Here is an 11,675-nt window from a genome sequence, read left to right as displayed (position 1 = left end):
TTGTAGTTGCTGGATATAACGCACCAACAGTTGTTGTAGACAGAGCTACTGTTGCAAAGCCGTTAATAGCTTATAATGAACCCGAGAAAAGTGTTGCAAAGCATAATTCTAACGGGTTGAATGTTATTATTCATGCCATGATCCCATATCTTCAGCACCATGTGACTTCATGCACTAAGTCTAATGATCCTAAGGATATCTTAGAAACCGTATTTCAAGGGGATACCTCATAGAAAGAAGCTAGGCTTCAAAACCTAAATTTTGGCTAGGAAAATCTTCGTATGGCCAATGAAGATTCGTTTCATCAATTTAATCAAAAATTTTCTGGAATTGTTAATGCATGTTATGCGTTAGAGAAAACCGTTCCCAAAAGGACATTGTGATGAAAATTCTACTATCTTTACTAGCAAGATACGAGTCTAAGAAACATGCCATCTTGGAAGGGAATAACCTCGATACTCTTTCCAGAAATACTCTTGTTGGAAAGTTGAAGATCTTTGATCATGAACTGCAATCCAAATCCGGAAAGGATATTGCGGTCAAGGCACTGAAAAACACTAAACCTCTTAAAAGTGAAAGTATTGACAATTATGGAGATGATTTTGTTGATCCTGATTTTTCAGATGAGGAGCTTGATAACTCAGTATCATTGATCACAAGACATTTTAGAGAACTTCTTACGAAGATTAGGAAAAGATTCTCCACAGAAAACCCTCCAGCGTCAGCTAAGACACATAATCGTATTTCTGTCAAAAACTGAGATTCTAACGATATTGACGATGAGGATATGCCACAATGCTTCAAGTGTAAAGGATTCAGTCAATTTTCCAATGAGTGTCCAAATCGTAAGAAATACACTAGTAACAAGAGTCTTGCTGCAACATTTGATAGTTATGATTCTGAAGAGGAAGATGGTTCGAGTGTAGCACTCTTGGAGGAAATTGTCAATTTTGATAATCTTACCAATAATCATATCAATCTTGATAATTTGATAATTTGATTGATCACTCTTTGTCAAAATCATTGTAGGATGGAATGGATTTTTCTTATATTAAGAATAAAATTGTTGATGTTTCAGGTACCATGTTTTAAAACGGGAAACACAAGGCATGGAAGTAATATTAAAACGATACTAATTAAGGTATGCTTCGGACTAATCACCAGTACAAGGTGTAAAACTTCCGACTAATTAAGACAAGGTATACTGTTTAGAGGTTGTACTGTGTACAGCCACGTCCCTTTCTTCCTGTCCCATATTTGGACTAGTTTGTTTGTCTTTGCTTTTGTCCCATGGTTAGTATTTTAAAATTTACCTTTTTCTTTGTGGTCACAGTCTCACAGAGAAAGAAATTTCCCTTTATCAATCAATCATTTTAGCTTTTAATCACAGAACACAGGATCGAAATTTTAGTTGATCACTTTATTATTCCTTTGCAATAAGCACTGCATTGAAATTTTTGTTGGTTCATAAGTGACCAATTGTACGCACTGCCACTGCTCCACTGCTGACATAACTCGGTCACGGTGATTCCGACTCGTGTGAAACATACGCACTCTTCTGCAGGATAAGATTGTCTCTCTACCAGTCTAGTGTCCAAAATCAAAACCCCAATTCTCCTCACAACCCTAGAAAAACAAATCGGGACTCGATTTACACTCTCGGTCATAGAGATTTAATAATTACTCGTCTCTAGTCAAGGATTGATTTCATCACGGGGAGGTTTAACGATCTACCAAAAGAGATTGTGCTTGAAATTCTAACTCGATTACCAATTGAATCTATTATGGAGTCTAAATTGGTTTGCAAACCATGGAGAGATCTTCTTCATCATTCATCCTTCTCTCAAAAGCATTTGAATCATCATCTTCATTCATCCAACAGGGATTGCAGAATTTTATTATGCTGAGTATGATGAGAATTGTCTCTTTAGTAGACAGACAAGGATGATTTTAACTTTAACCCCTCCATTTCACAAGGATGATTATTCTTTACTTGGATCCTGTAATGGTTTAATTTGCTTTAATCAATCCATTTGTCTTTATCATCATGGACCTGCCTGTGTCTTTAATCCAATCACCAGAGAGTATGTTATTCTTCCTAAATGTGAAGATATGTACTGGTGGACTGGATTTGGTTACCTCCATACCACCAATGAGTACAAGGTTGTTAGGATATATGAGTCTGGTGGAGACTCGAATGTTGGAATCATTCAGGTGTACACTCTTGGTAGTGGCAATGGATGGAGAAATGCGGGAACGATGGACGTCAATATGAAATATGTTGAAATAGGTGTGGGTGCGTTTGCAAATGAAACTCTTCATTGGGTGAACATTGAAGGAATCAGTATTCTTGCTTTCCATTTGTCTGATGAAAAGTATAGTGAACTTCCACCACCACCACCTTATTTGACACGAGATGATGTTCCGTATTTAAGTATAAAGCTTGGGGTTTTAGGTGATCTTTTAAGTGCTGCTTATTATTATGAAGATGCTGATAATTGTGACATATGGTTATTGAAGAAGGATGGAGATAATATTGACTTCAGCTGGATTAAAGAGTTCAGTCTTGTCACCGCAGGGGTGTCATTTGAGTTAACGAAAAATGGTAAGCTTCTATACTATGAGCTCACTGACATTTGTAGTTATGATCCAAAAGTTTCATCTGCCAATATGTCTGCGAGTTTTGGTAAATATATATCTAGTGCAATTCTTCACAAGAACACCTTGGTTTCACTAAAAGCACTTGGAGAACAAGATACGAAAACGATGGAATTCTCTTTAAGAGAGAGATCAAGCGAGGTGATGGAAAGCAGTGCTACTGCTTACCCTCAGAAGCATCAGTGCGAGGTATGATATCTCTAAATAAGTATAAACTGATACCCTTCATTGAGATTAGATAACGTGGCGCAGTATTTGAATCTCATTCAATTGACAATGTGTACTGGTGTTATTTTATCTATGCATTACTCTTGTAGCCTGTTAGTAAGCTATACACATCTATGTTAGTTATTGCTCATGCTTTTATTTACCTATAGCAAATCTTAATTGAAAATGTGATGCTTACATTAGTAAAACTTCTTAGGTGTGTAAAACCAAAGTCTGAGAAGTATGTGATATTAAGTTGCTGAATTAGTTCAATGAAAGAATTATAGTGCTCTGGGTAGCAAATTACAGAAAACTCCGTACGTCTTAGTTCGTCAGTATATTTCATAAACATAGTGAACACTTTCAGGCAGAACCTTGTCATGGTATGCCAAAGAGAAACTTTTACTATGAGGAGTGTTGACACTTGACAGTCGCTCGTGCCTTAGAGCATCCACGATGTTGGTCCAAAAAGTTAAATTCACAATAGAACCCCAAGCGTAGTACTGAGCCTGGTAACCGATACAGCTTTAATTTGCGCCCGGTAGCAAAGTGTAGATTTAAAATCCTCCTGTGCCAAATGCCAATTAAAAGGTCGGTTCGCACTGTTTCCAACTCGGAAAACATTTGTGGTTTCTAAAACTGCAATCGCCAATCGGCCTATGTGTCAGTCAAAAAGATGATAAAAATTTCAGTGGTAAAGTTTTGGATCTCTTTCATTTGACAATATGTAATGATGTTTTAATATCTATGAACTACTCTTGTAGCCAGTTAGTAAGCACTGCTTCTATGTTAACCTCACATGCTTCTATTTACATATAACAAATTTTCACGGAGAACGTGATGCTAACATTAGTAAACTTCTTATATTTATAAAAATAAAGTCTGAGAAGTACACGAAGGATGGAAAATGAAGAGCTTTCTTGCTGGTCTTAGCCTTTCCATACATCTATGTTATTCTTACTTCTCAGCTTAATCTTTGCTAAAGCTGTCGATTCAAGTTTTAGTATGTGATTTTAATTTGCTGAATTAGTTCAATGAAAGAACTATAGTGCTCTGGATAGAAAATCAAGTCTTAGTCGGTATATTTCATGACAATAGAAAATCCTTTTAGGCAGACCCTTGCCAAGGAGAAACTTTCACTTTGAATAGCATTGATAGTAGTGATGACAGTGGTTATGCAGCAGACCTAATCATAGGAAATAATTGTGTATACAAGCTTGGTTCAATTATAAACTACTGAGTTATTGGCTCTAAATAGGTCGAGCACTTCATGCGTAACTTAAATGGTTCATTGCTCATTCTATCTTTCCATGTACTCATGCACAGATTTATAGTCAATGGTGCAATATCAATCTCAAATAATTTCTTACGAGTTACAATTCGAGTCGTATAAATGTCGAGTTTTTAGCATTCACAACGTTGGGTAAAAAAGTTAAATTCAGAATAAAACACAAGCGCACGTATTACTGAGCCTGGAAACCGGTACAGTTTAAATTTTTTCCTGGTAATGGAGTGCAGATTTAAAGCCCTCCTGTGCCAAATTCGAATTAAAAGGCTCGTGCACATTGTTTTCAACTCCAAAAGTATTTAGGATTTCCTAAACTGCATTGGCCAAAGTTTTAGTGAAACAGATGATAAAAATCTCAGATGTAAAGTTTTAATTCTTTTTTTATTTTGTTTAATGTAATTTCAACAAGAAAGCATGTGCATCACTCATGTAGTGCATGGTCTGGCATAAATTGTTAGAACTATGATATTGGTATTGCTCATCTTCTTTCAAACTGCATTCATCCAGTGTGCAGTGAACGGCTGTTTTTATACACAAAAGATGCTAATTTCTACTGAACTTTGCATTGCAGTGAATGGTTGTTTTCTTAGTTACTTATCTGCAGTACCAAGTTTATAGTTAAATTCAGTCTCTGGTTTTTCAAAAATATTCAATGGAGAAGGTGAAGAGGAGATTTCCTCATTCACAACTTCCCTTGCTAACTGAAACTATGGTAGCCTCTCTTACATAGATGTCAACTGAAACTGTTAAGTTTGAAAGATAAAGTATCATGAACCTCCAGGTCGCCACCACTGGAAATGTCCCTTTGGTGGGGGTGCAAGCTTCAAACAATTGTATGTTTGCTTTGAACTGCGGGATTGATTCCACCTTTTCTATCGGAGTATAGTACTTGCGAAAGCCATCAAACTCGCAATGCACAGCCCGCACCTGACCAGCTTGAAATTTGTCTGCAGTTCTCTGTAGAATAAAAAATTGTAAATTTTCAAATTTGGAAGTTTATCTTCTTCTGCTACTTCCTCTCCATTATTCTTGCAGTTTTCAGGCTTTGCATCAGACTTTGTTTGCCTCCAGTTTGAGCTCTGAGCCATTTACTTGTTTGGTAATAATATCATAAAATTTAGCTAGTGTGGCAAGCTTGTGTGAATTAGTCATATGATCTTATCATCTGATGAACCAAGTTAGGCTTAAAGTCAGCTAATTATATCAAAAAAGTCCAGGCACTTGTTCTATTCAGTTGAGTGTTGGGATGAGGTTCACAAGGGTTAATTGAAAATACACAAGATTTGAAATTAGCACTCTGGAATTTTCGCAAGTAGTATAAGAAGTAAACTAGCAAAAGGTTGGAAGTCTAGACAGATAAGAGAGAATTCAAATTGCGAATTTGAAGACTCTGCAAGAGACTAATTAAAATTGTAATTCAATGTTTGCAAGGTTACAGATCAGGAAAAATAATAGATTACAGGAAGATTATGAGACTAAATTATTTAACTAAATTACATTCGAGTCCAATAGCCTCTAGTCAACCTGAAACTGTTGTCAGTCATGGGACTAAATTATTCACCTTGCTGGAGTTGAGATAGCATACGGATTCCAAGCTTGATGGCGCATGGGCGTTCGCATACCAATATGTAGTGGCGTTTCTCCTCCTTGATCTCTCATAGGAGTCATATATGGATGCAATGGAGTTTGTGCTCCACGCATTGGTGTCTCACTTCCAATACCACGTTGAGGTGGTCCACTTAATGAAGTGAAAACACCTGCATCAACAGATATCTCCTCACGTTTAACTGTAATAGTTTTCATCTGAGACTCCAATTCTACCCGGACTAGTTGACCATTGCGGCTTACAACACGACCACTGCATCCCTTGTAGTTACCAAGACGGAGTTTCACCATGCTACCAACAAAATTATCACGCCCTCCTCTCCCAGCAGCTACATTATGTCTCACTCCAGAGTCTAATGGAGGTCCTGTAGAACATCTTCTTGGTGAAGGGGGAATATAAGCTGCCTGTCTAGAAGTTGCACATCTTGAAGGCAGTGAAACCTTAGCAGTTGTGCCTCCCATTAATATAGAAGACTGTGATTTCACACAAATAAAACCAGGATGCTCCATGTGATGGCGGTCATTTATGAACAGTATACCTTTATATATATGCTGGACAGGGCCTTGTTTCCCTTTGCAAGGACCCATGAGAATCTTCACAACATCTTTCACAGACACAGTATTACCGTCGAGATCTGGGGCAGTACTCCTCCTATGGTCAATCTTGTATTTGATTTCTCTCAACTTCACTACTGCGACCACAGGCCTATCTGGATCTCCCTTGAGCACTTGAATTGCGTCACTCTCCACACGTATAATTACCCCAAAGCTCATGTCACCAAGCATGACAAGGTCATGTAACTCATAATCCCCAACTCTGGTAGAGGCTCCAGAAGTTACTTCAGAGCTGTCCACAACGTTGTCAGCAAAAACACTGATATCCTCCCTAGTCGCGTCGGATACTATAATGAGCACATTACTGTTAACCTGGATTACAGTACCCGTTTTTCCTTCATGAACACCAGAAACAACCTTGACATGATTCCCGACTTTGAAGTATTTGCAAACATATTTTTCATGCACAACAATTGTTGTATGCAGGTCCTTCCTATTTGGTTTGATATGGAGGTTACCTTCTTCAACTTTCTCAACCCTGCCGCTCAGACTTATGAGATCTCCTTTGACAACAATAACAGAATCACCCTTCATATAATGGCATTTTTTCCTGTTTTCCAGTGAAGTGGACATACCAGACTCACAAAATCTTTGAAGCTCATCAAAAGATGGTTGAATATTTTGATATTCAATTGATTTCTTCGACACTGTTTTATATAGGAAACCATCTTTAAACGTCTTACCATCAATTACATCGAAAGTAATCCGAGTGCTTCGTTCCTTCCTCAAGTCTACTGGTATGTTAAGGTTCCTTGCTTCATCGGAATTCACAAGACGTTGAGGCGGAGCGATTGCCTTCTTGGCGACTTTTCTACTATCTAATTTGTCAGCAACAGCTTGTAAATCAACCCTTGGGATTAATTTAAGCATAACCCTTTGTCGCATATCAGGCACACTAACAACCTTTGCAATATCTCCTTTATATATTCCAATCTTCATCCGCACCCACATATCCTTGACAATATCAACAGCTTTGCCTTTTGCTGAAACCACATCTGGCATCTCTTTAATCGGCACAAGCACAATTTTTCTTGTATCTAGCATTTTGAGACCTTTGCAAGCCTCTCTGACATGTGCCTCCCTATCAGCTTCGACGTAGATGTAGTTCTGGAGATAATCAAGAGCAATGGCAGATCTTATATGCATCCCAGGAAGATCGTAAAACATCTGCATCAGACAAAAAGCTGCCTCTCGCTCACGACCAATCGAACATTTCACTGTCCACAACTTGGAATCCTTAACTGACGGCAAACGAGATTGCTGCTCGATATCATTGATATCGGTCTCATCAAATTCTTCCTCATAGCTTTGATAACGTTGGTGAACTCTTCTCGCAATCTCTTCGATATCTTCTTCGTCATCAGAAAGAAAAGGAAGCTGGCGACCATGTCTTGGCTGGTGTCCATGTCCCTTCCTTTTATCATCATCATCATCATCTTCCGATATTTCATCATTAGGAACTATAAAGGGATCTACTTCTGGTTCTTCTCCATCAGTCGACTCCTCTTCATCACTTCTAGCTTCAACGGTTTGATCATCAATGAATGGATTTCTTTTCATCTTCTTTCTACCTTCTCCATAATAATCATCATCTTCCTCTGATTCTTCTTCTTCATCATCTGCTTCTTCAGCAACATCATCTATAAATGGATTTCTCTTTCTTTTATTACTCGAACCACCCCTACTTTTACTACCATCACCTAGACCACGACCACTTGCTCTGCTTCTGCCTTGAATTTCATACTCTTCTTCTTCTTCTGAAAATTCCTCATCATCTTCATCACTGCGATTCTGAACAATGCTTTTGTCTCTCGCCATTCTCATATGCTGTGCAACTTTTTCTAAGAAATTTTTTTCTAGCAGTAATTTTTGTTTATAAGGAATTGAAGTGTCCGGGATGTTTTATTTATAATAGTTGCGGGTTTCCATATTTAGAACTCAGAAGTTTGAGTCGGTGAATTATTTGGAAACCGAGTCCTATTACTACACGCTTCTGTCTAAATAAGGAAATACATAAAATTGGGGCCTAAGACGCGCAGCTCGGACTCATAGCAGGCAGAAGCCTTTTCAAACGCACGGTCCACAGAGCAGCAAACTATATGGTACTCGCAGAAGTTAGCTAGTTTGACTTAAAGAACTAAACTAGGAAACCCTATTCTTGATAACCAAGTTTTTATGTGTTTTTAGAATTCCAAAGTTCTCTCTGTATATATAAACCAACAAGGAATATGTTTTCTTTTTTTTTTGTGTAAATTCTGTTATCTAGTTTTTGTTTTTGTTTTTTTTTCAATGGAGAGGAGAAGAAAAGGAATGAGCAAGGAGGAGAAAGAAGCTAGGTGGAAGGATATTGATTTCTCTAAATATATCTCGAAAGAAATAAGCGAAAAGAGGAGAAGAATGCGTAATTATGAAGCCTATCGTAGTCGTAAGATTCGTAAGTTTCAAAAGAAAGGTTTTCAGACTCTTAAAGGTGTACAAGCTTGGGTTGAGAAGGAGATGGAAGAATTAGTACTCTCACAAAGAAGAATCGAACACGACGAGGCTACGAAAACCAATGATGACAGACCACCGGAGAAGATGACAAAGAAGAAAAAATGTTCACAACTTAAAGCGCTTAGTACCTCACCTGGAACTCTGCCTGTGCACATTCATCAAACCATTCAGGGCATAGGTGGTACACCCCCATTATGGTTGGCGTGCAAGGCGCTAACTTATAGTGATATAAAATCAGGATTAGGGCGCCTCTTGCTTCCACGTTGTGATGAAGCATGGCAAGAAGTTTTGACTAGCGAGGAACGGAAGAGTGTTGTGGTTACAGAGAGTAAGAAAGATTGTGGGCTGAATGTTAAGGTGGTTGATCCGAGAGGAGAAGTTTGGGATTTGGATTTCAAGTATTGGAAAAGTTTTGAAGGTTTTGTTTTAACTGGCAAGAACTGGAATAAGCTAGTTGATGAAAACTCGTTTGATCCTGAAACAGATATGGTGCATGTATGGTGCTTCCGTTTATCGGCTTCGGCTGAGCTAGGTTTTGCCATCCACATCGAGAGAAACTGAAGTAAAACATTGCAGTATATATTGTTAGGAATGACAATTAACTTTTACTTATTGATCTTTAGTTTTTTTTTTTAGTTTTTTTTTACTATACTTAAATATGTAATTTTCATGCTGCTTAAGTGTATAAACAATGAACGATTCCAGCTAATTCGATCTGAGCTCCGTCTTCGTGCTGTTTTGACTCTAAGAACTGTGAGATCTTACAATGTCCTGCTTTAGAGAACACTTTGAAATGTCTCCATTATCGGAACTGTGCCACATTTTCTGACAGGTTATTCAAGACAATAAAGAAAGTCGATTAAAATCAATTTACAATGTCCTGCTTTAGAGAACACTTCGAAATTTCTCTGCCATTATCTGTCGCCAACATTTCATTATTGGTTGTACAGAAAAACAATTGCATGCGCACAAAGGCACACACATATACCACAGCAACATCAGTTCCACTAACTGCTCCAAAAGTACAATTAAGAAATTGTTTTACGAATTAACAAAATAACACAAATTATCTGACATTTTTTTTCTACAGACCACATGTACGAAAGAATCCAATTTATCAAAGATAACAAGTGCACAAAACCCTGGCGGTGTCTAGCTTTCCTTCATTTTGTTCTCAATGAGACTTCTTCTTCATCACTAGTACCAGCAACAGCAGCACCAGTAGGTCCAGTACCACCGCCATCCTCCTTCTCATCCTCGACCTCCACTTTCTCCTCCTCGTCTTCTTTTTCTTCTGAGACATCTTCATCTACTTCACCCCATTGAACTTTTCAAGAAATGTGCCTGTGTCTAATGAAATTAGACTATCTACGTAGACAGAAGTAGGGAAAGATGAAGTTACTACACCCTCATGGACCTTAAGAGTTCCAGTTGTCTCATGATTCAGGTCATACAAAACAAAATGCAAACCACAATATTGTGGGTATTGTCCAAAAACCGCAAGGGAAGTTACTACATCCTCATGGATCTTTCCATTCTCCAAAAACCGCAAGGGAATCAAGTCTTTCATTATGTCAAATTTATCTATGTTAATGGTGAAAGGATGGGTCCACGATTTCTTGACCCCATTGTCCTTCAACTCCCAGAATTCAAGACTAGACCCATACTTATTAAGAAACCAAAGAGATCCTCCTAAAACACACAAACATGCTTGGATATCATTATTGACTACATCAGGTATTGGTATTTGATTGAACTCTTCTTTCTCCAAATCAAAGTGGAGAATGATTTCCGTGTGCCTGTGACGCATGTCCTGTCTAAAAGCTTTCCAGTGAAGACCTCCATTAACAGGTAACGACCAATATCAGGTGTTTTAATAGTATCACTAAACGTATCAGCCTGGACGTCCTTAAGTCTTCTCCATGAATTTGATCTTAGTGTGTACACCTGAACCTCACACCACAGACACAAGTTATTAAAAAACTCCTGCGCTATACATACAACTTGGAAATCCTCAATCTGGTGATCATAACCAATTCCATATTCTTCAAAAACCACTGACGGCCACTCCTTCAATCTAGTTGCTGGATCTGGTAACTTCTTACACTCGTTAGTCGTTGGGTTCCAAAGGATGAGTACTTGCAAAACGAAACTATTAACATGCCTTATCAAAACGAAGCCATTACAGCATTCAAAAAACTAAATTCCCTTACCAAAAGATTAACAGGGTATTCTATATGACCAGATCTCTCACATATAGACGATGATGGATCATAGCTAAAGGTATATATATCATTTTGATTGTGAAACATGAGACTAAATCTGTTCAGCTCAACTGCATACTTATACTGTGTATTAAGAAATTCAGGGTTTTTCAATAAATTGCACCATCCTTTGTTTACACACCTGAATCGTGCGATCGATTTTCCAGGCAACCGTACAAGTATGCCTGATAGAATACCCCATGGTAAGTTCACCATCCCTGCAGCGCAAACAAAACAATATTAGGAAAACCAATTATGTCCACAAGGTGTATTTTATCAATTATCCCATATAATTTTAGCATTATTAATACTGAGACAATAAAACAAGAATAACCCATCATTCTTCAACTTCTAATTCATTGAATCATTGTGCAAGAGTTATTTGTGTCTAATGATCTGAACTGTTAATACATCTATCCGGTAACTCTACATGCTACTGTGCATTACTGGTTCCACAGTTCGTTATCAAACCCAAGTGAAATGATACGATATCTATATAGTATTTGGTGACCACTGGTTACCCTACTAACTTAAAAATCAGGGAC

The 11,675-nt window shown here is 37.8% G+C and overlaps 2 protein-coding genes across 2 annotated transcripts; one reads left to right on the top strand and one right to left on the bottom strand.

Moving 5' to 3' along the window:
• The first annotated feature begins 1,944 nt into the window (after positions 1-1,944).
• LOC113316360 (F-box protein At3g07870-like) lies at positions 1,945-2,853 on the top strand. The gene has a single exon (XM_026564559.1). It carries the CDS (start codon positions 1,945-1,947, stop codon positions 2,851-2,853), a length of 909 nt encoding a protein of 302 aa, XP_026420344.1.
• A 2,857-nt stretch (positions 2,854-5,710) lies between these two features.
• Positions 5,711-11,468, bottom strand: LOC113316359 (putative transcription elongation factor SPT5 homolog 1). Its single transcript, XM_026564558.1, has 7 exons — positions 11,465-11,468; positions 11,273-11,348; positions 10,868-11,030; positions 10,666-10,813; positions 10,337-10,558; positions 10,101-10,193; positions 5,711-8,073 (listed from the first exon to the last, which is right to left on the bottom strand). The coding sequence occupies exons 1-7, from the start codon at positions 11,466-11,468 to the stop codon at positions 5,711-5,713; spliced, it is 3,069 nt and encodes a 1,022-aa protein (XP_026420343.1).
• Between the last annotated feature and the right edge of the window lie 207 nt (positions 11,469-11,675).

The sequence above is a fragment of the Papaver somniferum genome, chromosome 10 (genome assembly GCF_003573695.1).
Source record: "Papaver somniferum cultivar HN1 chromosome 10, ASM357369v1, whole genome shotgun sequence".
Classification (NCBI taxonomy): Eukaryota; Viridiplantae; Streptophyta; class Magnoliopsida; order Ranunculales; family Papaveraceae; genus Papaver; species Papaver somniferum.
Note: the sequence above shows the minus strand (reverse complement) of the source record. Positions and strands in the feature narration are given on the sequence as shown.